The 26,851-nt window shown below is 45.5% G+C and overlaps 2 protein-coding genes across 2 annotated transcripts; both read left to right on the top strand.

The window, feature by feature from the left end:
- The first annotated feature begins 10,169 nt into the window (after positions 1-10,169).
- Positions 10,170-12,210, top strand: LOC146175869 (uncharacterized). Its single transcript, XM_084581217.1, has 3 exons — positions 10,170-10,508; positions 10,771-11,840; positions 12,060-12,210. The coding sequence occupies exons 1-3, from the start codon at positions 10,323-10,325 to the stop codon at positions 12,208-12,210; spliced, it is 1,407 nt and encodes a 468-aa protein (XP_084437343.1). The 5' UTR covers positions 10,170-10,322.
- A 3,504-nt stretch (positions 12,211-15,714) lies between these two features.
- On the top strand, positions 15,715-20,258 carry LOC146175868 (uncharacterized). Its single transcript, XM_084582228.1, has 2 exons — positions 15,715-16,635; positions 19,897-20,258. The coding sequence occupies exons 1-2, from the start codon at positions 15,911-15,913 to the stop codon at positions 20,051-20,053; spliced, it is 882 nt and encodes a 293-aa protein (XP_084438354.1). The 5' UTR covers positions 15,715-15,910; the 3' UTR covers positions 20,054-20,258.
- Positions 20,259-26,851: the final 6,593 nt, after the last annotated feature.

Here is a 26,851-nt window from a genome sequence, read left to right as displayed (position 1 = left end):
GCATTTTCTGCCATGCCTGTCTTGCAGCTGTAGTTTGCTTCGACAAAGTATCTGTCCGTCACATGTCTGCGCTAGATACCGCGGGCTGACACTTTCCTCAAAAGTCACTTTACACCATCGACATTGCCTGAATAAAAATCTTGGTGCCTTTAGTCAAGTTCCAAACGCGGGGAAAAAAAAAGAAGAAAGGAAATTGGCAGCCAAAAGACATTCAGGTGCTTCAGATATTAGATAGCTGATACCAGGACCGAGAAAGATCTTTTCCGTTTGTCTTTGTTATTTATTTAAGAAATAACCACCTACCTTTGCATCCTCCTCAACTTAAGTATAACCCTTTCAGTTAGCCTCTATGTTCTTGCCTCATAGGTTGGTATCGGTAAGGTACAACTGTTACATACTTTCCTCTTGAGGGATACTGGGAAGATCTTAGACATGATCGGCGAGTACTTGTCGAATACTCCCCACCCCAATTTTCTTATTTCATTTTCATGGTCCGGGTCTGCGGCTACTACGTGCCCTATGTAGATATATTTCCATACACTTCCAGTGCCACATTACCTATTGTAAAGTGTTGTTTCTTTTCGAACCTGTTGCATACTACCATTTGTCTGCTGCATATTATTCCGAGGCCCAAAATAATAGGGGAGAAGGATAGATCAAAGACCTTTCCGCAGTAAACCAGTAATCTTCAAAACTGAAGGGCCCACGCTTACTTTCCCCATGCATGCATGTATTTTTTTTTTTTTTTTCTCAGCACCGAGGCGAAGTACGATCATTCGGCACATTGTTCCGCTAGATATTCTCAGATCACACACTACCGGCGGCTCAATTCTTAACCTCCACTTTTCGTCACTTCGTTGACCTCATGTTGACCCCATTATACCTGCTTATATTTTATTTTGCTTCACCACTCTAATAGTTGTGCTACATTATTATTTTCTTTTTTAATCGAGCACTGCCATTCCTAGGTAATAAAGAGACGAGAATAAATTAATAATCAAATAACTACTCAACACAAATTACGTCTGCACTTGTTCTCGCTATCCTCTCCCTATCCCCTTTTCTCTCCCGCCGGGCGCAGCTGGGGTGCTTCAGATTTTAGATAGCAGCTGCCGTGGCCGGCAACACTTTTTTCCTCCCTTTTTTGCTTGATTAGTCAAGGAACCACTACCACCTGTGGCATGCATGAGACCAGTGAGTCAGCAGTGCCTTTGTGGAAACATATTGTAAGGCGGGGAACACTCCCTCACGAATTCAAGGAGATCGCTGTGCACATTTGCGAGAGGCGCGAAGCCGCACCCCGGCAGCTCATGATCGAGGTATTCCGGGTGTCGACGCAGCGTTCGTTCTTGATTGTCGCCTCTACACAGGCGAGGCTGGACAAAAAAGCAGCGGGCGAAAATGAAGGAAACAAGGTTCGGGTGCATTCATGGTAAACAACAATGAAAAGGGGAGGAAGAGAGGAAGGTACGGGAATCGGGGAGCTCCAGTAGTGTGTAGTAGGAGTAGAACAGAGTTGGGAGGAGTGAAAAAAAAGAAAAAAAAAAGAGTATCAATGGGATGAGGTTGTGAGGGTGGTGGTGGAAGCTGAAATCTTTATACATGTAATAACTGATACTTCGTCCGCCAGCCTTTATTGTCGCGGCTCCTTGACCTCCTCTTTCCTGCCATTTCTTTACAGCGTGAAGGTGCAGAAGGAATAAAAAAGTGTCGAGGAGAGAGCAGCGGTGAGTTTGACGACTTTTTTTCAGGTACATGTCATCAGAAAGTTGACCCCAAGCGGCAGGCAGGGCGGATAGTAGAGATAGAGGCTCCTCGCCCAGGATAGGGATCCAGTGTGAGGTGAAAACTCGGCCACTGACCTTATTCCTGTGCGCGCTTGTCACATTCCTTGAACTTCCTATGCAGCCTCGTTTGCTTACTGAAAGCGATGCTGACGACAGGTGAGTAAGCAAATACCCAAGCCAGAAGGGAACGGAGGACGATAAAAAAAACGTTACCAAAGTGGCTTGGGTATTCTGTTTGCGAACTGCATGTTTCAGTTCGAAGAGTGCTACCGCACCTGCTCTCAGCTGTTTGCTGTGAAAAAAAAAAAAAAGTTTCGTGTTTGATGACTCCGTGCAGGGAGTGGACGATGCGTGGACAGGTGTGCCCATTTGCCGATACGCCCCTCACTTGTTTTATTGAAAGCAGAATGCAGCTTAGCAGAACGAGACATTAGAACATCCCCTGCGAGCCTTTCGTATTCCGTTTTACTTATCAGAGGTACGAATTATGTTGAGTGCGAAGTAAACAACGGTGCCTTCACAATGAAAGTGGCAGTGAGATGCAATACTTCACCGAGACGTTTCTTTAATTGATTATTCTTATATTTTGTTCTTGGGCAACAAGGCTAAAGAGAAGTGCTCTCTTTCTGACGAGAGTCCTGCCACCCATATACTGGTCGATTAGCGCAAGTGATGGATTAAATTATTTTTGTTATAAAAGGCCGATAAAGTTAACGGTATTAAAAAGACCAACAACACAATTACGAAAGTTTTCGAGCACGCATGTACTTTTTCTGAATAAAAGAAGACAAAAGGCTGCTTTGAGTAATGCTTCGAAGTGCAGGTGTAGGTATAAGATAAAAACAATTTGCATAAACATATATTAACCACAAATCAAAGAACTCGGCCCGAGGTACCCAGTTCAAGTCCCAGATGCGGAGACTGCATACCTGCGTATGGGTTGCCATCGTGCCTTACGAAGACAAGTCTACTTTTCGAGACGTACCCTCAACTCTTGTTGCATTTCCTTTGACTGCTGTGTTGCAGTGCTATTTGGTGTAGAAAAAAATCACCACACTAATTTAATAGCACATTTGCGACGGCACACTTCAGAACAGCAGGACAGCTAGGACAGAGACAAGCGCATTCTCTGTCCTGTCCCTTTATTCTGCGCACAGATATATGCACCAACGAAATCAGTATCACTTTAGGAGTATTAAAAACTGCTCACTTAAGCAGATGATTCTGACGCTGAGTTTTTATTCTTCCCCGGTGTATACTTCATTTAAAGAAACATTTTATTGGACTCAACGCTTTGACCAGAAGCTGGCCTTCATCAGGAGTGCCAATGCAGACGATGCCGGTAGGCGAAGAGTGGAAAAAGAAACAGGTGGCAGAGAGGCGTACAAAGGTATTGTATAGTAGTGGGTGGGGTAAAAAGCAGGTGCAGGCGGGGAGTGCGAGGAAAAAAAAAAAAAAAACACGGCACATGGAAGGAAGCACAGTAATAGGTATGACCACGTAATAGGTATATGAAGCGGCCAAGTACGTTAAATGTTCTCGCATCATATATATATATATATATATATATATATATATATATATATATATATATATTCCAGCTCGCTTTGGACAAAGACGCTAGCTGTTTATATTTCGCTTAAATCGTGTCCCATTAGCATTAAGTGTGGTTGCACTTTAAATTAACAGTAATGATCAAACCGTGGTATATCCCCCGCTAGTAAAGGATTTAGGTTGCCCCGTCTTTAGTGGGGGTGGTAGTGGTTTATTAATAAATAATCAATAAGAAGGAAAAGAGTGTTGCCGGCCGCGGAAACTGCTATCTAAAAAAGTGAAGCACCTCAGCGGCGGCCGGCGGGAAAGAAAAGGGATAGGGAGAGGATAGGAGGGCAAGTACAGAGGGGAGCGATAGGAAGAAAGGACAGAGGGAGCTTTGTACATTATTTACAAAATACAAAAAGGATAACGAGATTCGCGTCGCTCGCGCGCAAGTGCCACAGCACTGTGCACAAATGCGTACGCGCGAGTGGCCGTAGGTGACCTTTAAATTGACCCCTCCGCCTCTGGCAGCTCATATTTTGCCTGTGTTTTGTGAAATACGTTGTTTAAGCGGTTGCTGCTGAAAATATGCTGGATAGCGAGGGCAAGTACTGAGGGGAGCGATAGGAAGAAAGGGCAGAGGGAGCTTTGTACATTATTTACAAAATACAAAAAGAATAGCGAGATTCGCGTCGCTCGCGCGCAAGTGCTCCGGCACTGTCCACAAATGCGTGCGCGCGAGCGGCCGTAGGTGACATTTAAATTGACCCCTCCGCCTCTGGCAGCTGATATTTTGCCTCTGTTTTGTGAAATACGTTGTTTAAGCGGTTGCTGCTGAAAATACGCTGAAGTGTTCAATACTTTAAGAAATTAATTAAGGAATTAAGAAAGAGAAAGCGTGACTGTTGGCAGATGCCGCAGCCCAGGCGGACACCTGAAGGGTGACTGGTGTCAAGTAAAAATAATAAAGAGGACAGAAGGAAATGCAAGGACAGCACAAAGAGGAGAGAAATACAAACTACATTTTTACGAGGAGAGGCCCTTGAACAAAAGCAGCATTTTCCCTCTCTACTTCAGACAACGGGACTCGAATTATTTCTCCCGCTTTTGGGACACTGTCCATATTTGACGATTTAGACTGGGCCGGGGAGGCCCTTCACTCAGATGACATAATGAAAGTGTCTGGATGGAGCGGCGACAGGCGGGAGCCGCCGAGAATGAGGCGTGCTGGTGGGCCACTTTGCATACATCGGGAAGTTATTTAGAATAAAAATTAGCTTTGGTGAAATAAAAAAAAAATCACGGCGATCAACTAGACTCATGCTGCGGCATATGCACAAGAGTGTTATTGCTGCACTATTCCATTGCAGCCTGTGTTAACAAAGGACATTGTGAATCAATTATTGGGTTGAGGGGGGGAGGGGGGGTCAACATTATTTTGGGTGGCCTAGACTGCATGGGATGTCCTGTAGACGTAGAATTTTGTTTGAAGTGAAAGTTTCGAGCTCAGTGGGATCATCACAGCCTTGCGGCCAGAAAAGAGAAGCACTGCCATGCCCGCTCCCAGAGCCATGCGGGTGCGCGAAAATTCTAGTGAAAAAAAAAAAAAACTAGTTTTATTTCTCGTTTTTCTTTTTTTTCAAGAAAGGAAAAAAAGATACATGAACATAAAAAAAATTTTAATGCGATTTCAAGGTTCTATGAGTGCTTGATTTCAGGTAAGGTTTATTTGCTTTAAAAGCTACCACAGCGTGCCCTGAAGAAAGAATAAAGAGCAATTATCATCACCTGTCAGCTACGTCTGTTCTGTGCAGGAGTTCAAAAAACGCGTCAAAGAAAGTTTGCTGAGTGCAAATATTTTATGCCATGACTAAAGTTCTTCGATCTGATGCAATTGTTCCCTTCAGAGTAGATCTTTCACAACTTTGATTTATTCTTCCACTATGGACATTCATTTTTTTCGTGTTTTATTTCCTTTTAGCACAGGTATGTTGAACACTTCGTATGTGCTACGTTTTTACGTTTCAAATTTCAGTAGTATCCGGCAATGATGGATAAGACGTGTGCTTTGCATAGATGTGCACATTTTTTTTTTGTGTGTGTGAAACAGGTCATTTAAATTTGAATGTGTTATTTGTCTACTTTTCTGTATTTGCTGTCGATTCTTAACTCAAGGAGGGGGGCTGGGACCTCCGTCAGGCATTCATATATGCCTTTAGTCCCAGCCTCTCCTCACACCTCAGTGTTAAAGACAATAAAATGACTGTAACTTTGACCTATTTTAGGTTGTTTTCTTTTCTTGGGGGGGGGGGGGGGGGGGCGTCTTAGCAATACATCGACTATGAAGGACGCCGTTGTTTTATGCACTGAGATCCGACAGCGTGGGCATACCGCAATAAATGTGTTAGGCGAGGATTACTATGCACGACGTTAGGTACCCAGCTCAACCTTCAAGGATGTCGTGTGAAGCAAGTCCAAAAAATAAAAATAAAGGTTAGACATCCAGGAGTGTGCTGTCTAAAGGCGACCGCATCACGGATGTGCTAAGTTTACGTTTCAAATTTCAGTAGTATCCGCCAATGATGAATAAGACGTGTGCTTTGCATAGATGTGCACATTTTTTTTTTTTTTTTTTTGCGTGTGTGTGTGAAACAGGTCATTTAAATTTGAATGTGTTATTTGTCTACTTTTCTGTATTTGCTGTCGATTCTTAACTCAGGGAGGGCCGAACAGTACCATATCCGTTCAATCTTCAGTTCACTGAATTGGCTAGAAATGTGTGTTGAGTGCAAATGCCATCAGCCAGAGTGCCAGATGAGGCGCTGCCACAGATGATTTCGGCAAGCGGTGTACCTTTGCTGTTTCGAACTGACACCAGCGTGAAGCCTTCAAGCCTTTTGACTAACGAATGAGGAATTTATTGCTTTGCTTGCAATAAATTACAGAAAGGATCATTTAAAGTACAGAGAAGTTAAGCAACGGATTCGTCCTTTTTTCACACTTGTTTCATTACTTACCCAGATAGTCGATTTTTTCGCCCTTTCGTTAACATCTGTAATGTGTTCTTACGTAGGTTGAACGATAGTTACCGATACTTACGCGTCAACGAATGTCACGCGAAGGGAGAGTTCGCGCCTGGATGAAAAAAAAAATGAAAAAAAGAAACATATACATAGGATTATAACTCTAGCCCAATATTTTAAGGCGAAATCGTAAATTTATAATCATGCACTGATGTGATGTATCACAGCGTGAAGCGTCACGTAGGCCTGACGCATCCGAAGAAGTCGTCGCTGTGAAGCCTGCTGCCTTCACCACGCCGTAGTCCGTTGCTGCAGAGTGCCACCCTCCAGCCTTTCCTCATGACCATATTGCTTTCTTCTTTTTTAACTGACCACGATTTCCGACCCCGAGTTTGCCAAGAAGTTGGTTTCTCCTTGAAACTTGCGAACCTGGCGGTATAGCTGTCTTGACCAGCAGTGAAAAAAACAAAACAAAAAAAGGAAGTCGCGTTACAATTGTGTAAATATGGTATGTGTGATATATACCTCGTACATCTCACGCATGAGCTGCCAATTAATTTTTTTTTCTTCGGAATGTTACACCGCCGAAGGTGAGGATTACATTCACTGTCATCTCTAGCTGCCTGTGTCTGTTCAGCTTGCTATCGTGTCTAGTTTTTTTAAGCGCTGTGTTTATTGATTCTTGTTTGCGTCCAGTTACCCTGTGCCCTGTTTTGCCAATAAATGTCAAGGCACTAGTCAGATGGGCTACCCTTGGCTGTTCCCTTGGTTGGCGGCAAGCGAAAAAAAAAAAGAAAAAAGGGGGAAAGAAAGTCTGAATTCTAGAGGCATCTGCTCTCAATGATCACTTGCTGCTGGTCCGGTAGGGCATAAACGTAAAGACACACGGTACTAAAAAGGCAAACTTTATTCCGGCGTTTCGGTCGGGGTTTCTATATATATATATATATATATATATATACATACATACATGATTCATGTACCCTCAGTCTTGAGAGAGGCAGGGCTCCAGCCGAAACGTCGACTCCAAAAAGCTTGGAAACAGTATGAAGCAATTTTTCACTTGTGTGTGTATATATATATATATATTCCTTGATATATTCCTGCTACATTCCTTGACAAAGGCCGGACCCCGGCCGAAACGTCGGAATAAAGTGTTGTTTTTTCTACCGTGTGTCAACTACTTTAAGTCTATATATATATACCGTTTTGTCTACCGTGTGTCGTCTCCTATACGTTTATATATATATATATATATATATATATATATAAACGTATAGGAGATGACACACGGTAGACAAAACGGTAAACTTTAATCCGAAGACTGACAAAGGCCGGATCCCGGCCGCGTCGGATTAAAGTTTACCGCTTTTCTACCGTGTCATCTCATATATATATATATATATATATATATATATATATATATATATATATATATATATATATATATATATATATATATATATATATATATATATATATATATATATATATATATATATATATATATATATATATGCAGATCAATTAAGGGGAAATGAGGGTGCTCGTTATAATACATGAAGGAAAGAAGCCAACAGTCGGCGAGGCCAAGGAAGGAGTGGGGGATGGCACTTTATGTCTTTTTTTTTAATGTTTACTTGGTTAATCACAGAAATTAGTAATGTAATCTGTTTAGGGGAAAGATAATTAAACACAAAGTAGAAGAAAAACAACGTGCCGATGGTGGATATATATATATATATATATATATATATATATATATATATATATATATATATATATATATATATATATATATATATATATATAAATTCCTACGTCACTTGGAAAGCTAGGTAGGAAGTGAGAACGCGTGCATTATATAGATACAGATAATGCGAGCAACTTGGAAGCCTACGGACGATTATGAGCCAGCTTTACTCCGTGTCAAAACAATGGTCATCTGAATTACCTAAACTAACGACATCATGCATACATAAAAACCTGTCACGTAACTCCGATAGCAAGCCCCAAACATTTAATAGTGAATTATAATTGTGCAAGTCGCCATAACGTTACATAAAACAAATGTTGGGAAGTGGGGGGCTAGTTATGAGATACATACGAAGGAAACCAAGAGCCACCGACGAACCAAAGGAAGCATTGGAGGTGTTTTGTGTGTGTGTGTGTTGGTGTTGTGTCGAATAACGTGAAGTAATAATGTAATCATGTATATAATGAAGAAACAACCGCATGTCGCTTGTGGGATTTGAACCCATGGCACACGACGATCTTCACCTCCACTGCGACTTTCAGCCAACGGCTGACAACAGCAACTAGCGTAGTTCCCGCTTGCTCTTCCTGAAAACTCTTCCGCCCCGTTTAAATGTATTGGAATATCTGCCGACCTGACAATAAAGGAGCGAAAAGAAGACGCTCCCGCTGACGCCGCATTACCCGCAAGTGGTGCTTGCGGCGTACGACATCATGTGCGTGTGCAGAGCATTTCAACCAGGGAATCGCAGCCGCACTGAAAGAAATAAAAATAGTTGTAACAGGCGAAGGAACCCAAGATCAGCAGCCCGACGAAGACAACCACTAAGCAGGTAATTTAAGTCTGTGTTCGCATTAACAGTTGGTAGTGTGCACCTGTGTCATCTTTTCCCTTTGTATTGTCTTTATTGCCCGCTGTAACTGGGTGTCATGCACTATCTAGACTCACAGTATGTTATTTTGAGTCTAAGGAACGCATTACAGACTTTGTCTTCGTTTCCTGCACTATCCAGTTCTTTCTTTCGCACTGTCAAGTTTTAATCATAAACCAGCTAAGTCAAGGCAATGTTTTACTTGATTGCTAAGTAGTTTTTCTCCAGCTTGCTTCAAGTCACGCGAAGTGCGCTGTATTAAAACATTCTTTTACACGTTTCTGCGTGTTGTGAACAGATAAAAAAAAAAGACAGCAATGCATGGGGACGTGAGCATTGCGACAAGTTTGAAGAGAACATGGAGGACTTTGACGTCCTTGGCAGAAGGGGGAGCCATGCATGTCCAAGCTGAAGGGTTCTTCTCACCTCCAGGCCTCACTAACACTCAGCCATAGGCTCTCTTCTCCCTTTCCACTCGTTTCCTTTTGTCCTTTTCTCGACTTGTGCTGCCTCGCACGTGTCGACAGGTGCGAACCTGAGAGAGCCATTTTTTTTTGCTCCCATGCAAAGCAGTTGGTCCAGGTGTGCTTTCATAACGATGACTACACCTTGCCTCGCCCGACTTCGTCTCACAATGAGAGTTGGCTTTGTCCAATCGGCTGTTCCCTATCCTCCTTTCTCAATCGTCCGGGGGTTTAGTCTTTCGCTGGGGTCCGCCCACGGACTCGGTTTTTAAAACGGCCGAGACATTCTGCAATTCTCAGAACCCACATCTCCTTACGCCAATATCACCAGACAGTCGAGGTGAGTCAGTGTTTTCTCTCTGTTTCCAGATCGCTAGCGTAGGAAAAGAAGCAGGTATCCTGTCCGATTGAAGTTCTAGTGTTCAAATTTAGAGCTGATATTATAACTGACATTGGTTTTTGACATGAAACCTATATTGTCGTTCTTTATTTAGTGTATTGTACTTGTAGCAATGCGTCATAAATGGATGTAACAATACTGATGTAACGCAGGATATTCCTTTTAGCCCTGGGCTTGAGTACGCCATGTAACGCTTGAAAATTTTTAGCCTTCGATGGCCGACTTCAGAAAGAAGCTTACGATATTTTGATGCATGTATTTAACTTGATCCCCAAAAAGGGCACCCAAAGCAGGTTCTATCAACACTCAAATGCAATGGTACAGTTCTTTCTGCACTTGTGGCCTGGCCTGCTTTCCAGTAACTCTTTGTGGCTGCTCCTTTTTGCATTGCTATTTTTTCCATTCGTGTTGAGTAACTTTGATATTCGGTTTTCGTCGGCCGAACAACCGTCCACTACGCACTATTTTACCTCCTCTTGCAGATGCACGCACCAACATTTACCCTGGTGCTTTGCCTGGCGCTGCTGGTGGGAAGCAGCACCGCGTCTCCCATGAGCTTCTTCACGTCCAAGTTCCGCACCCTGGCCGAGTACAAGCTGGGCGCGGCGGCCAAATTGGCCTCCTACTTCTCGGGAGACCGCGCCGTCAAGGCTAGCGTCGACCTCAAGGTGCGTTATAATAGTCGTTTGGTTTCGAAGCGCTTAGCTAAGACAGCGGGAGAAGGAATTCAGTATGAAGTTTGGTATAACATTTAAGGCACTCACTTCGTCGGCTTCACATCGTTGAATTATCGTTGTACGCGGTCGACATTCGTTACGAATCTCGTAGCGACGTATTTCGCAATTTTTTTGTTTCAACCAAACATTCTTAGCTATATGGTTGTTTGGCTATAGCAGGCAGTTCATTATTCCTTTTCTTTGCTCTTGCAAGGTTGCCGATGCACCTACCACCCCTGCCGTGGAGGAAAGCGCCGTAGAAGTACCTGTGCCCGTGGAAGAGGTCTCTGTCGAGCAAGTGGAACCACTGCCTCCGGTGCCGCCTTCCAGGCATCTCGAACTGTCCGTCGCGGACGGTGACTCACAAGAAGTGTACGACTTCAAAAAGCAGTTTGCGGCAGGCTACGCAGCTCTCGACTTCGCCAACCAGCTGGAAAGGAGGCGCTTGGCCGCGTCAGCCTCCACCTCCTTCCATCCGCAACGGTATGAAGCCCCAGTCGTACCCCTCCCTCTGGAACACTACAAGGAGTACATCTCTGCTGGAAACACCGGCGGCGAGCTCATGCGGGTGGCTGTGGTCGCCCAGGACGCCAAACAGTCCTTCTACTTGCCGTCGCATCCGGGCACTCAGCCCTGGGCCCAACAGGAGCAGGGTTCTCAACTAGCCTCTCCGGAGCAGCAGCTGTCGACTGAGGAGCCGACCAAGGTCGGGCCGGCGCCATTTGAGGGTCAGAGTCACCTCTTCCCTTACGGCGAGTGGCAAGTCTCTTCGCCCGTTGATCAGCACAGCTCTTCCGGTCTCCCTCCATCATTCTACAATATTCCCGCTTCTGATTCCGAACCCCAGTCTTCCCAGGAGAGCGCCAGTGCAGATCTACCAGAGTTGTCCTCATCTCTCCCTCCGCCTGTGCACGAGCGCGTCATTATTCCTGGAAGCCGGCTCCCTGCGTCCTCGCCTGCTAACCTCGAAAGCAGCGCTGAGAGTGCACCAGATTCTACTGCAGCAGCCTCTGCCAGCCATCCTTCGGAGAGCGAGACCCAGCAGGCGTTCGCCGACGGACAGGGTCCCCGCTATCGCCGCGATGTCATGGCCGAAGAAGAGGAAGCTATGCCTGTCGTGGTGCGTGCCCTCAACACCACTATCTCTGGCGTAGAAGTGGAGGAGTACTTCCGCTTCCTCAGGTCTCATGACAAAGACGACTGCCTGGCCAAGCTATTCTGCACAATGGTCGCGAATCCCTCCGAGTTCGGCGAACGGTCGACGGACGTGGCCACATTTTTCGAGTAAGCTTGTCTTTTCACTCTAATCGGAAGCATGATATGTTTTGTTTCACACGCAGTGTGGAGGGTCCTCTCTATTCGCGGCTTCATTTCGGGTTGCGTTGAGTCTACTCCATTGTTCAATGACTTGCAATTAGCAGTGCAGCAGTTCAACGTGCCTCTAGTATGGGGAGAACAAGCTGTTCTGTGTTACTCAATCTCTCTCTCTCTCTCTTTGCGCAGGGAGTACCGCCCCCTGGCCACCCAGCCGACACTGATTTACTACAAGGATGCGGCCGCAGTCGGCAGGTCGACCGGAGCCTGCGACATGTACGCCACCTGCTCCATGAACGTGCAAGAGATGAAGGCTGCCGTCTTCCCCAGGCCAATTTAAGCTCGTTCGTCGACATTAGTCTGTACATATAGAGAATATAGATGCCCTAATTTAATAATATAATTACCTTGCTGATCGATGCTCCCTCTCTGAGAGCATGCGCACGAGGTTGTGCCAGCTGCTTTTATGAGATCAAGCGTGTGCAAGGTTGAATTTCAATAAAACATCTGCTGTCCGCCTCAGCCACTCTTTTTTTTTTCTTCTCCATTCGGCACACTGGGTGCTGCCACTTCAATTTTGAGTTAAAGTGTGTTCTTTGCTTTGAATTTACAAAATTTCAAATGATCGGAGAGTGAACATTGCATCTGCTCCGATATGCCACCAATTAACATGGTCTAAGTTTTAATGTCGTGCCCGCACCTGTCCTTTCTCACTGTGGCTCACCTCCTTGTCTCTCTGTCTTCTGGGTTTCAGAAAAGTAGAGAAATATGTAGATCTTTCGCAAACTCAGATGAGGCAGCCACAGCTCGTTGTCCACGAGAATGATTGAAACACGTCTTTTGTTTATAGCCCTGAGTGTGCTTTAAGACTGACCATCGGAAATGTTTCTTCTACCTTTTCAATAATTCGGGATGGAAAGATATACTGATATACGAGGGGCGCTGATAATGAATCTTATTGTAAAAGCTATTCCTTTCCGGGGCTGAATGTATGCTTCCTTCAGGCCTACCATCCTTTTCATTTCGTCCCCTGTGTTAGCATAAGAATGTAAGGTATTGTGCCTGCTGTCCAAACACCCTTGTGGGAAATTTATCAGTGCGAAAATATTCATCTAAACAAAAAAATATTCATCCAAATCCAAACAACAGCGGTATCATTGATAATTTAATCGCGAAAACACTGCTTCACGAATTTGCGGTGTGAAGAGACCACGAAAAATCACCCCTTTTATTTATCTTTTCATTTAGTTATTAATTTGTTTGTTTACCTGTAGTTTTTTGTTGTTTTTTTACAAAGGAAAGGACCAAAGATGCGAGCGATATACGGCGGCAGGACGAGCAAAATACAGAAAAGACACAGAAAAAAGACAAATTTAGCGCGACACACGTAAGTGGGATGTCAAGAAAACAGTCATCGGCTCCGATGGTTCGCTGACACACGTGTCACCATCTCTATGATTGTTGTCTTATAAAGAAACGCCTCACTGTTTTCACAATCGGCGGAAGTGACCATGCTGATCCGGAGTGACATGTTCTGTTTTTCGTAGTCTCTTAGCTCTCTCTCTCTCTCCCTCTCTCTGTTTTTTGATAGCCCAACGCACGTATGTCGTGTACATGATTGCGCCACCAAATGCGGTTTGTGTGTGTGTGTCTTTTCTGTTTAGCTCGCCATTCCGCTATATTTTGCGGGCATCTTTTCGCAATAAACCATTTGGTTCCGTCTCTAAGTGCTATTTTCGTTGTTCCCTTCCAACATGAACCAACCAGCCCGACTCTACCCTCTTTTGTTTGTTTGTGTGTTTTGGTTCCTTATGACAATATACAGAATCAACCTGAAGTTCTCGCAACACCACAAGCGGATTCGACCGGCTGCTAGCTCGTCCTGTGTCGATCTTCTCTTCCTTGGCCCGCATCGTCCGCCAAGAATTTGGGGCAATAACTTCGGCAGTCTTTATATCACATTCTCCAGGGCCCGTATTCCGAGTTTGCGTCGTTATCAAAGTGTCGCTATCTCACGTGACCTCGAGTCATCTGATTGGTCGAAACGGCGGAACCGGCTATTGCCACTAAAAAACCGGAAAAGGTGGCAATATCATGTTCTGGCGTTTCCTCGAATCGGTTGACTCGAGGTCACGTGGTATAGCGACACACCGATAACGACGCAAACTCTGAATACGGGCCCTGACAACATCCTGGCTACTATATCAATCGTTCAGGCCGTTGTTCGCCAGGAGGAACCACCCACGGCAGAAGGGTCACTGGAAACCATCGCAGATATTCTGTGACGGGCGTCAAACCTATCGATGGCTATAGTGTCGCATCAATATTATGTTTAGCCATTTGGCCTCTTCAGAACCGACGGATGAAAGAGCGAGCGATGTCATGCAATATTGCAGCATGCCACAGGGAAACAATATCTTTGCCTTATAGCACTATGGACAGCACGTGGAAATAAAAAACAAAAACAAAAGAAAAACAGCGGAAACGAAATACAAAGTTCAAGCTGAAACCGTAAACGGAGATGTAAAGTAAAATTAGGAAAAACTGGTGATGGTAAAAACAATTCACTTCTGATAAGCAGTGCACCAGGCGAGGCGAAACTTGGCGTTACAGTGCGTTTGCTTGCACCCGTTTGGGGACGTTTTTTTCTACTTCGCAAATGGAGACTTTTCTTCCGGGGCCGTTTTTTCCGGAGTCGTTTTTACCGGAACTCCATATACAGTACATCAGAGAGACAGGGCAATTAATGAACATAAGGCTAAATGGTTATAGGGCAGACACAGGCGAAACTTCCCGAAAGAAATAGAAAATATATTGGGCCAAATCTAGTCCTTAAATTTAGAACATCGGAAACAACAGGAATAAATATCTCGAAATGAACATTAGAATCCCTTAAATATATTCCTTCTGTGCCATAACTAGCCGGGAAAACAATCCCATATAGCGTTAATTGTACAGTTTGTTGACAGCACGTGCACGTTCCATCCCCTCTTCTCCGCAAAGCACGAGGTGCACGTTTTCTTCTTATCACTTCTGACTTTGGTTTCCCTTGAATCCTTTTCTTCAGATAATGTAAGGTGTGGCAGGTATGGTTAACTTGATTAGTAATTATCCTGTTTACTTCCTCCCTCCTTGCGGAAAGCTCGTGATAACTATTCCTCTGCAGCTGTGTTCTTCATCAAGACCCCTTGGAATGTATGTCCCCTTTCAGGGAAGGCATGCCAGCATAGAAACTGCTTTATCATCCATCTCGCATTATAGTTTTGCCTGCTGCTACCACTTTTGATTTTCTTTTCCTGGCCACGGGATCACCGGTTCGCCAAACCAGGGTCTGAAATTCATACAGACGAAAACATTTTTTCATCCTTGCCCTGCTTCTTTCTTTCTCTCTCACTTCCCCTCCCCTACTTGTCTTTCTTCTTCGGAAGCAAAACCGTATTTAAACCCCCGCCAGTAATCATAGCGCTGCCCTTGTCGAAACCTTGGCTTGGCTTGCGAATTGAGGCTCCCCCTCAACCCTTGTTCAGTGCTCCTTCAAGCTAAACTTGCCTTTGTGACATGGGTATTGCAGCCCTGACAGCAACCAGCTCGCCTTATAAAGATAGTCATTTTCCAGCCTTTGTTAGACCCGGAAACGTCCGACACAGTTGGCTCCAGATAAAAGCGATTGCCACAAAGCAGAGCACCCCCTCCCACTCTTCCTTTCGCAGATTAGAATTCTTTTGAGGTCAGCATGGCTTGGCCAGTTATAGTTAAGGCCACAAGGAAGAAAGGCGAGACGGGAAAGAAAGAGTGACGTCAAAGCCTTGACAAAAGCCAGATATCTTTCCGAAAATGAGAACAAATTGACATGGGAAGCGCGTTCACCCGTTCTCTCTCTCTCTTTTTTCTTTTTTCTCCTGGGTGATTTCAGCGGCCGCGCGACTTCAGTCAGTCATCACTGGGCAGCAGACTCGGCACGTACGCCCATCTCGTAGTTTCAGCGCAAACACGTGGTTTTACTGCTGCGTCCAAGCGTATAATCTTGCGCGTATTCAGCCATGAACCTGAATACGTGCCTCGTCGTAATGGCGTGGTCTCCGTTCCTGTGCTGTGCCGCTCAGGACTCGTTCCCGCCTAGTTCGTCCCTCTCCTGGCTCAGGAACCGCGTGTTTGGGTCGAGGCAGACTGAAGAACGCTTCGTCAACCGCATGGCGATGGCCGCGCAAAGCCTGGTCGCCCTTGTGAATGACCCCGTGGTTGTCAGTGAACTCCGCAGGTACTACGACTCGCTGATGCGAAACCCCGACATCGCCAAGCTTGTGGAGTCTATCCGTCCTTCACGACCACCCACATGGCAAAGCTTGAGCACCGTCAAGACGTCACTGGCTCCGACTACGACGGCCGCAACAACACCGATCCCTTCGACAAGCCGTGAAGCAGCTTCTACTAACGAAGCCCTTGTCTCGACGACTGCTAGCACGAACACCGCCACGGCAGAGCCTTCATGGATGACGCTGATCGTGACTTCCCGGCCAGTGAACAGATCTGTGGATGTGTCCAGCCTCCCGAAAGTGTACACTTCACACGGGTACCGCTTCTACTTCGACCCCAGGCTGTTGGTACAGCCCTTAAACTCGTCCAGCGTCAGGGCCCGCGTCCGCAGGCACCTGAACCTGCTTCGCCTAAACGACGTGGACAACTGCGTGTCGTTCCTGATCTGCGAGATGTCCCGGTATCCACTTCGCTACGGACCTCTCGGTGTCAAGGTGGACCGTTTCTTCAGGTAAGCAGTGTCATCTGCTTAATTTGTTAATCGCGAATCAGAGGAAGCTTCGGTTACTGTTTCTGTATGGCAAGTACAGCAGGGTATTTAACATCGCAAAACTATAAGGCGAGCACAGCAAAATTTTTCGGCGTCCTTGTAGAGAGTTATTCTCTGAAGAAATGAAGGCCAAATAACAAAATGTATGAATTCGGCTGTTTCGATTCAGTAGGTTAAATCGCTGGGCGAAATTTAGGGGAGTACGACACGTGTTTTAGGCTGTGCGATGGCATTTTCTTTCGCCACGAGCGAAACACTCGTGCAAAAAGACAAAAGGAATATACTTAGTCATCGAACACTTACTACTCAGTTGTGCATTCAGAATCATCTGCGGTAGAACCATCTTTACGAGCATCTACGTCGCGCTGATTGCTTTAATTTCATTTGTAGTTCTGCGTTTCGGGACAGACGAATGAGCGACTCTTGGATGGAATGAATCCCATTTGTGCCATAAAGTTCCGAACTTTCTTTGTCGAAAACATTAATCGAGTTCGCGACGAGAAAACTTTACAGGGGAGATGTTTTTAATAAGGAAGTGATTATACTGATTGGAATGCACATAAGCTGAGCCCTACGGCTACAAAGGAAAGCCATATACCTTTCTCAGAAACTTCGTGTATACATAAAATTCGTCCTGGTCAGGGGTTCGAAACTGCGACCACTGCCTTTCCGGGACCGTCTGTCTAGCTTGAATAGGCTGTAGGTATCACGCCTAGCGATAACTCCTGGTTTGAGATAGCTTGCATTTGAGCAGGCGTTGGCATACTATTACACTGCCTGCTTTGTCGCCACGGCGGCTCACAGCTGTGATAGCCAACGATCTCCGGTGAAGCCGTGAAAACGAAGTCGATATAATACTTCTAGGAAAATGTTATAATGCTGGAATTTTTACAATTTGCATGGTATTTTTTGAAACCGCCAGTGCGCAGCGATGCATTTCCGCACCGTAGAGAGCGTGCCATCGTGCTTGGTCTTATCAGTGGCGTGCGCCGATGCGCGGGAACACATGCTTACATTTAGGCTATCTCAAGCCATGCGTTATCGGTAATCGTCGCGCGTGCTGTCAGAAGCGGACCGTCCGTGCGCCCAACACCGATTTGTGACGTAAGCGCGATGTGGTGGCGCTTCTGTCGCCAGGCTGGGCCGGTTGGGGGTGAAAACTAGGCTTAGCGCCCACAGGAATATTACATGGACTTCAAAAATTTCAAAGCAGTTTTCTAATTTCACGGCGCACCTATGATCTCGCTATTCGGTACAGAGCAACCATGAATATCCTAGAACAGATCACGAAAGTATGAAATCCCATTAATGAGGCGAAGTATTTTTCAAATACCGCGAAACGTATGCGGGTGCGAGTTGGGAGGGCGACCCATAGAAACACATGTAAACACAACTTACCGAAACATTTGACTCGGTTCAGCAGCGTTGAACCTTTCCCATTTTTCGGTGAACGTCTTGCAGCACGCCCTGACATCATGTTGCATGGCACACTACATTTCCTTGCAAGTACTGCAAGTCTGACGACTTGCGGGGCCGTTCGCAGCACGATAAACTGACCGCGCACAGTTGCAGACGGCAATGCCCCACCGCCGCTGTCGCTAGCGGACGCTCCGGAGCTTGAGGCTGCCGCGATGGGTATCGCCAGCTGCGCTGTCGTCTGCTGTACCGGAATACATGCGGCGTTTTTTCCCACGATTTTCGCGCGTCGAAAAGTACTGCGCCGACGCGACGTCCAGCTCGAGATACATGGAAAGACTGAGCGGCGCGAGCGCTGCCGCGGATGACTCGATGCGAAAGCAAATACATCAGCGAGCGGAAATAATCGCAGATCGAGGTACGCGGGAGAGAGGCGACGCTGTCCCTTGCGTTAAAATCGCGAAAGGGCTCAATCCAACGCTACTGTGCTAAATGTAGAAAGCTTACAATAGGTCGCACAAGGATTTGGCTCGCTCGAATGAACGACGATACCTCGGAATGCCCGCTCGGATACCAGCGGCACGGGTCTTTCTCTTCTTTTTTTTTTTTTACAAATTTCTCTTCAGGGAGAAAGCAAATACATACGATCCAAGAGTAGGTCATATACTTACAAAAAAACGACATTTCATGCTTGATTGGGCGTTTGTTTTTACGATAATCACATTTCTGCGGCCAAACCATAACCAAACTAACGCACACCTCGTCGGTCATGTGCCGGAACCGAAAATGCCAGCTTTCCCTTCCGGATCGAGAGGACGCCGCCCGCGCGTCAAATATCTGGCAGGGCCAGATCAGCGGCGGCACGCGTTTTTTCCGACGCCGGGCCAGCTTGACGCGGCGAAAACGCTCCATGTATTCCTAATGCGCGACTCTCGTTCGGTCCGTATTGTCGTACGGCGTTTGACAACTGCCTTTTAAATGTAATTCTGTCTAGGATGTATCACTTGAAGGACAATATTATGAAGCTAATTTACTTCATTCGACAGCATATCAGAGTATAAACAAAACTACGTGATTCGCTGTACATGAGCATTTTGGGGGTGTCCGGATTCACAACATAGATTATTCGGGGAGTTTTAAAAGTAGACCGCCTCCGCAATGACGGAGCATACTTCTTCAAAGCGCTGACCAATATTTAACGACCGGCCACCACTTCTGGTGCTCTGCGAAACGAGAAAAACGTTGCGGTAAGTTCTGTTTACGTGCGTTTCTATGGGTCGCCCTCCCAACTCGCACCCCCGTACATTTCGCGGTGTTTTAAAAATATTTCGTCTCGGTAATGAGATTTCACACTTTTACGATCTGTTCCAGGGCGTTCATGGTTGCTCTGTACCGAATAACGACTTCACAGGTGCCTCTTGAAATCAGAAAACTGCTTTGGAATTCTTCGGTTCCATGTATTCCTATGGGCGCTAATCCTATTTTGCACCCCCAGTCGGCTGCGACGCCGCGAAGCCCCCTTTGTTTGTAAATACGGTGTTGGACTATAGAGAGATGTGCTGACGACTGTTCGCAGTCGGACTGTCCGTTTGTTCCGCGAAATAAGATGCGCTCATTTACGCTGACCTCCATGTTCACGGGCAAGAGTTCGGTGAAAGCCTTTTCGTCCGTCTAATCAGCTGTTCGCCATTCTCTTGAAGTATACATTACGTCGCATGCGAGACAGTTGTGACAACGCGTTTCTCTTCGCACCGCTGGAATCAGTGCAAGCGGCAGAGTCAGACAATCTTTCCCTGAATCCTGCAGGTACCCTATGTGGGACACTGGATCTTCGGCAGCCCACTACGCCGCCATGGCCCGGACTGGTCGCCGCCACGGCTGCCGCGGCCGCATCTCCTCCTGCCGGTACCCGATCGGGCCGCTGCCTGGACGTCGTTACAACTTCCAGTACCGGAACTTCTGAGGATGACCAGTCCTAGTTTCAGAACAGGCGTCTGCACCAGTAGCAGATCAGCAACAGTGGGATACCAGCGCGAAGAAGCATTTCGCGACCATTTTTGCTCACATCGTCACATGTTCATTGTACATTCCATGGCTCATATTGTAACAGGTCTGAGCTCAGAGGTATCTAAGTCAAAAGTGGCGTTACCAAGACCGTCAAATAAATGAGTGTGTCTGAAAAGATGCCCGCGGCTATTCTATCATTTCATTGCGCGAAAAGAATACGAGGAAGTGGAGCAACTATAGGTGGCCTACCCTGGACCAGGATGTCAGATGGGGAACGTTGGCGAGAGAGTGCTTGCTTAGTAAAATCAGGCATTGTTATATAAATATAGAAAACATTTAACAGCCGAGCTAGAATTCTGAATTCGAAATTCTTGTAATTGAAAATCTAAGGCAGTGCAGTCATCACATGGGGTGTAACGAGAGTGCTATGAAACAAACTGAGCAGAAACGTATACGAAACAGTCGCGAACGGGCTATTTCCACGTGGCGAGCAATGATTCGTCAATGGTATTCTGAAATGGGGCTGAAACTTTAACACCTCGTTTGCTTCACTAGAAGGGGTCCTTAGTTGTGTTGTTTTGAAAGCAGCATTGTTTAATTGCCTGTCGTTCGATGGCATTCTCCTCCGGTCTCTTTCAGCCGGTGGTAGCAGGTTGTTGCCTCCTCCCCGAAAACTCGGCAGTGAATACACATGTTGATCGAGCGGTTTGCATTACCAATCGGCACATTTTTAAAAATGTGTTGTAGCAAGATGTACAACCTATAAAACAAAGCCAACAGTTTCTAACTATATAGTACAATTGGTGTGGGCTACTTCCCTAAACAGAAATCTAAATCAGTTTTTGAAATCTGGCAGCACCAAACAAACCAGATACATCGAACTTCTTTAGCTTATAATTTGATGTGACGCTTAGGTCTCTATTTATGTAACGTGTGTTTGGCTTTTTGTCACGGAGGAATTTCGTGGACCGGTTACTGCAGGCTTATTAGTTCAGTTCATATTAGCGTAGCCAGACGAGCTCGGATGAGCTTTTCCACGGTACACTAGTTCGCACAAAGGTTTTTTGAGCCTTCTGTGCTGTTCACGATTATGGCTGCCGTAACAACGCACCGTTTTGCACTTCTTTTGGAGCATCGGTTTGCGATCGTTGAAATCGGAATCCAAAACAATGAAAGTTGAGCCCGGCAGACGCTGTGCTCTTGCTAAGTGCACGCAATAGAAGACGACGCTGCACTTGTTTCCACGCAAACCACGCGCAACCAACCTACACGAAATTGAGCTCACGTATATGAGCTCACGTATATGCATAAACCCTGACTGCTCATTGGAGGCCCGCCGGGGTGGCGCAGTGGTTACGGCGCTCGACTACTGTTCCCAAGGACGCGGGATCGAATCCCGGCCTCGGCGGCAGCTTTTCGATGGAGGCGAAAAGCAAGGCGCCCGTGTGCTGTGCGATGTCAGTGCACGTTAAAGAACCCCAGGTGGTCGAAATTTCCGGAGTCCTCCACTACGGCGTCTCTCATAGCCTGAGTCGCTTTGGGACGTTAAACCCCACAAACCAACCAAACCAACCAGCTCATTGGAGGGTCAAATTCTAAAGTTAAAGCTCAGCTACTTTGGTCATCTGATGAGAAGAGAGGAGTCGCTGGAGAAAGATTTGATGTTGGGAAAGGTTGAGGGTCGCCGGAGAAGGGGTAGGCAGCGAACGCGATGGTTAGATGGCATCCTCGAGGCGCTGCAGATGAAGTTATGTGATGTTAGGAAGATAGTGAGAGACCGGAAAGCGTGGCGTGACATGGTCCATAGGGTCACGAAGAGTCGGACACGACTGAACGACTGAATATGCTAGAGAAGAACTTTTCGTCGAATGCTTCCATGCATTTTTTTTAAAGCTCGATAAACCACATCCAGAAAGAACAAAACAAGAGACATCATCAGTGAAAGCAATCACCAGATGCCATGAAATATATGCGGCCTTATGTAAAGCTAAAGAAAAATGCACCTCGAAGAGAGAACGAAAACGTTGAAATAATTATGACCGATTCGACCATGAACAGACAACCGCAACTTTAAGAAGTTTGATCAAAGCACGAGTGATATGTCTTGAAGAACCCAAGGAAAACAAAGATGGAATTAACCGACATAAAATCATTAAACCTCTAAAATTTGAAATGTAAAAAAAAAGTGCAGCCTTATTCATCAATTACAGCGCACAGCCTGCAGTGCCGCGATATCTGCGATGTTGCGTAGTATATATGGAAGGGTGTGCTACATTGGCCAAACCAGCTGATGCTTTAGTGAAAGGGCATGTGAACATGGTCGAAATCTGTCGAACAGACCAAGAGGCAATTTCACTGAAATTAGTGCCAGTAATGTGCCTACAACACGTATATAACTTCTCGCCATGGCTAGACAGAACTTTTGAGCACAATGTCGATTATGGTTTCAGCTAAAAAAGTTGCTTTTCTAGAAGGTGGTAAGATACGTGCCACCTCCGTCTTCACTTTTGATGAATTCTTCATTCCGTTCATTATCCAGTTTTAAGCTTGGTTTTGTTTTATGCTCGTCATTTCCCGCGTTACGGTTAGTTCCATTCTTCATGTCCTTTCGGTAATTAGCTGCCCTGTTAGAAGGTAGATTTGGGCGTTTTTAGCGCCGTGCATCCTCACCTTTTACCATATTATTCGCTGGTTCCACTCTTCGGTACGTTCGTTGTTTTTTTGTTTATCTTTTTAGATTGATTTAGATTTTTTTAAATTTTTTTGGCCTTCTCCTTTCCCTGCTGCGTTAATTACAGGTTTTATTGATCATGCATTTTGTGAGCATTTATTAGATTGGTCTTGCGCTTTTCATTGTTTGTATAATTGACTTTTAGTGTTTCTAGAATTGCAGTAAGGCACGATTTATGATGCTGGGCCGCTCCGCAGTAGAAGAGCACCCTGAACTCTGAGCCATGTGGTGCCGATTCATTTAACAGAACCCTGTATCTCAAGCAAAATTTTGCCACCATTGATTATTTTAAGTAGCGACACTCACCCACTCCCACGTGCAGTATATAAGGCCAGTCGATAGATACTGTGACGTGGTGATGACCAGGCCATAAACATTAAAAAAAACAAGACAGGCGTAATCGCGCTAGAATCAACTCTTTATTGTGCTGACGCGCCCGCAAAAGAACTAAACTTGGCGGCGGCGGCCGCAACAAACGTGCTCTCTGGTCCTCGAACTGAGAATGCCCGTCGCCCGCTCCAACGGTTTAAAGGCGGTGAATAAACATCTAGATAAAGTCGCAAACACACGCGAGTGATCGGAATCTTCGAGACACATCTCGGCGCATCTTGCGTGACAAAGAAGCTGATAAAGATGCGTCTCGCGACAAGCATGAACATACAAAGAATACAGAATTGGCCCACGTGCCAGAATCAGTGATAAGGCCGCACGCAGGCGGCGTTAAAAAAAAAAGAACAAATAAAGATTTGGATGGTTTGCGGCAATTGTAGGTAATGCAGCTGCGTGTGTGTGTGTGGGGGGGAGGGGGGTAGTTACATGGCTTTGTAGAATCATGACGTCACTATGGTGAACTCCATTACATGGGTGAGCTCGGAAGTTATTTGTGATATTTTAGCTATGATTACGTGACTTGGCCGCCATCTTGAACCTTTATCGACGAAGAAACGGACGAGAAAGCTGGGGGCACGCGTACCGAAGACGATTGTGGATGGTCACGCACCCCATCTCATTATTTGAAGGTAGTTTTGAGCCCTTTTAAGATGCTGCTCCGTAACGTCTCCACGATCGCTCTTGGGCATGTAGGGCTGCTGACGGACAGCCCGCCGCAAGTACGACGGAGCGAGGGTTATCGAAAAGAACGATGTATACCTTAGAGATCGGTGCCAGCATCGGCATCCCTCCGTCGTCGTTGACCTTGTATTTCATTAAAAAAAAAATACCCTCAAAATATACGTCACCGTGACGTCACGTGTTCCTGTAGCGTCGCTTAAAATCACTTAATTTTTTTGGCATCACAGCTGGCAGGGGGCGCCACGAAACTCAAGCCTCGCTGAGTCGCTACCACGGTATCCTTCTACCATGCATGACTCCTGTGAGCGGCAGCATCAAACGTTCGCCAAGAAAGTGTTCGAGAACCACGAGGACAGATGCTGGAGTGCAGGGCCAATTTTGCACAAGAGCTAAGATACAGTAGAAGAAATGCTTGATTGAATTATTTTCATAACATTTATTACATTTATTATTCTCAAAAAAAAGCATAAGCCGAAGAAAGTATATGCAGGCACCAAACTATATATCGTAGCTGCTGGACCACTTCTTGAAAGTCAGCGAATTTTCTTGTACTGTTGACGTTATTGAAGCAATAAATAGGTCGTACAGCTTGTTCCTCGAAAAGCCTTCGGGTCCGTAGCAGTAGTAGTCATCACAGCGTGTCGGAAAATAATCGGGGCTGTGTGAATAAAAAAAAAAAAAGTGTGTCATGGTAATTTGGGGTTTTGGTGATAGTGTGTGTTGAGCGATTAAGGGTTAATGAATTCAGTGTAGTTGAATAAATAAAGAAACAAACAAAAATGGAAAAGGGGGCTGAGTGGCGTGTGATAGGCGATGGCTACTTAATTAATCATTGTGATCAATCATTACTCGTTGAAGAAAAGAACAAAAGTGAGGAAAATAAAAAAAAAATGGAAAAAGTAAAGTTCAAAGGTTTAAAAAGTGCAAAATGCTTTCAAAGGTGTCAAACTGTTCAGAATGAAAGCCAATGTTTGCAGATGCTAACCATCGGTGTATAAGACTTAAAAGTAAAGAATTAACAGCGTTGGTGTGTGTGTGTGTGTGTGTGTGTGTGTGTGTGTGTGTGTGTGTGTGTGTGTGTGTGTGTGTGTGTGTGTGTGTGTGTGTGTGTGTGTGTGTGTGTGTGTGTGTGTGTGTGTGTGTGTGTGTGTGTGTGTGTGAAGCTCTATCGCATAATAGCCATAACGGCGGAGATTAAGTGCCCCTAACTTTTTCCTGTACTGACGCCATCTGGTGCTGGAGTATTTACTTAGCAGGCAAGATTCAGGCTGTCCGGGCGGAAACCCGCGATACTTTAGTGGTGCGGGAGGAGTCTGTCTTTAAATTCTATCTTAACAAATGTCCGGGCGGTAATTGTTAATTGTAGCAAGCATAAGCTGGCAACTGAGTTCGAAAAGACCGGCGCTCTCAACACGGGCCGAGATCACATAAAAAAAAAAAAAAAAAAACGGATATAGAGGCCTTCGAGGTAAAAAAAGAAACTGCGATTGCTTTCTGAGTAAGCATTGAGGGCCTCTATCGGAATAATAGTCATCTTGACACGGTTTTAACGAGTACACAGATAAGAAATGATTGTCCATATTTGTTAACGAGTGTCCCAAAACCCAAAAGGGTGGCTAAGAGAGGAAGGAAATATGAAAGAAAAAGTCAAGGTATCGCTTCCTTCTAGTTTGCGTGTGCTTCAGGGATTTTTATTTATTCATTTATTGATACTGCAATCCCAGTGTTGGGATTTTAGCAGGGTGGGAATACAAACTAAGCAGTATAACAAAACAGGCAAAAATAAACAATAATTACAGTGCAAGTTGAAGCTCTTCTGCACAATTAGGAATAAAACCAAACATATACAACACAGCAGTGAAATAACAAATTCAATAAAAAGAAACTAGGTGATATGTTGCGAGAACAACGTCAGTGATGGCTGCAGCACTTCATTGTTAGTGAGGTTATTCCAATCGGAAATAGTTCGTGGAAGGAATGAGTATTTAAAGCAGTTATTTCGAACGCGAAAAGGAGTTAAAGTTAGCTGGTGTCGTTGTCGGGTTGCGTATCCGGACGAAAAAACAAGCAAATCGGTGAGTTCTGATCTGTAGTGATCTGTAGTGATAACACCCTACCAACAGTGTCTCACTGTGTCCCAATTAGAAATAAACTCTCTGGATACTATTGGGTAGACAGAGAGGCCTAGTCGTCGTTTGAGCTTCTACTTCGTGCGCTGTTTCCTTCCTAATTTATAGCATAAAAGAACACCAGGTGGAATGAAAAGCGAAGACAAGACTTTAAAAGGGTAGAAATAACCAAACGAAGGTTAGCTGATTGGTGGCTGAAAGGAAGGCAAGAATAGGTCCACACTATATATTACTATTCACGGCTAGGCGGCCTGTGGCGCCGCCACCCGATTCAAAGGGTTCAGCCTTATCCATCCATCCATCCATCCATCCATCCATCCATCCATCCATCCATCCATCCATCCATCCATCCGACCTTTCAGAACCAAGTTGCGGTTCCTTCATCAGGTGTGACCGCGAAGAGTGGCAGCTTGCCTTCTTAAGCTGTCGCTTAGTTGTCCATCGGGTCAGTGATCTTGGATGTAAGGGGGACAGAGTTCCTAGGGAGTGGCTCCCGTGTGTGCTCAGCTAAGAACATCCTGCATGAGTGAAGCTCGGGATACAATGGTTTCTCTGCAGTCAGTCTTCACATGTCCAAAAAATAGGCTGCAGCGGCGAAGGTTAAAAAAGCACAGCTCTTGCTCTCATAAGCCAACCGAAACGCCGGTTCCTCTAATGAAACGCCTGTCGCAGTGTCACATCCTTTCTCTCTCTAGTTTTCCCCCCTCACTAGGCTGATCTCTGCCGTAATGTTTGCGTTTTAATGTCGCGCAATGTTAGACAACCGTACATTTAACCCATTTATTTGGTATTCGCTTTGCGCTGTGCTGCTGTATCCTTTGAG

The sequence above is a fragment of the Amblyomma maculatum genome, chromosome 10 (genome assembly GCF_055883805.1).
Source record: "Amblyomma maculatum isolate TAMU_Amacu chromosome 10, ASM5588380v1, whole genome shotgun sequence".
In the NCBI taxonomy this organism is placed as follows: domain Eukaryota; kingdom Metazoa; phylum Arthropoda; class Arachnida; order Ixodida; family Ixodidae; genus Amblyomma; species Amblyomma maculatum.
The sequence above is the reverse complement of the archived record's forward strand: the minus strand, read 5'-3'. Positions and strand labels throughout refer to the sequence as shown.

Coding starts and splice junctions, on each gene's coding strand:
- LOC146175869 (XM_084581217.1), top strand. CDS start 10,323: ATGCACGCACCAACATTTACCCTGGTGCTTTGCCTGGCGCTGCTGGTG. Junction 10,509..10,770: donor AGGCTAGCGTCGACCTCAAG/GTGCGTTATAAT, acceptor TGCTCTTGCAAG/GTTGCCGATGCACCTACCAC. Junction 11,841..12,059: donor GACGTGGCCACATTTTTCGA/GTAAGCTTGTCT, acceptor CTCTTTGCGCAG/GGAGTACCGCCCCCTGGCCA.
- LOC146175868 (XM_084582228.1), top strand. CDS start 15,911: ATGAACCTGAATACGTGCCTCGTCGTAATGGCGTGGTCTCCGTTCCTG. Junction 16,636..19,896: donor AAGGTGGACCGTTTCTTCAG/GTAAGCAGTGTC, acceptor TGAATCCTGCAG/GTACCCTATGTGGGACACTG.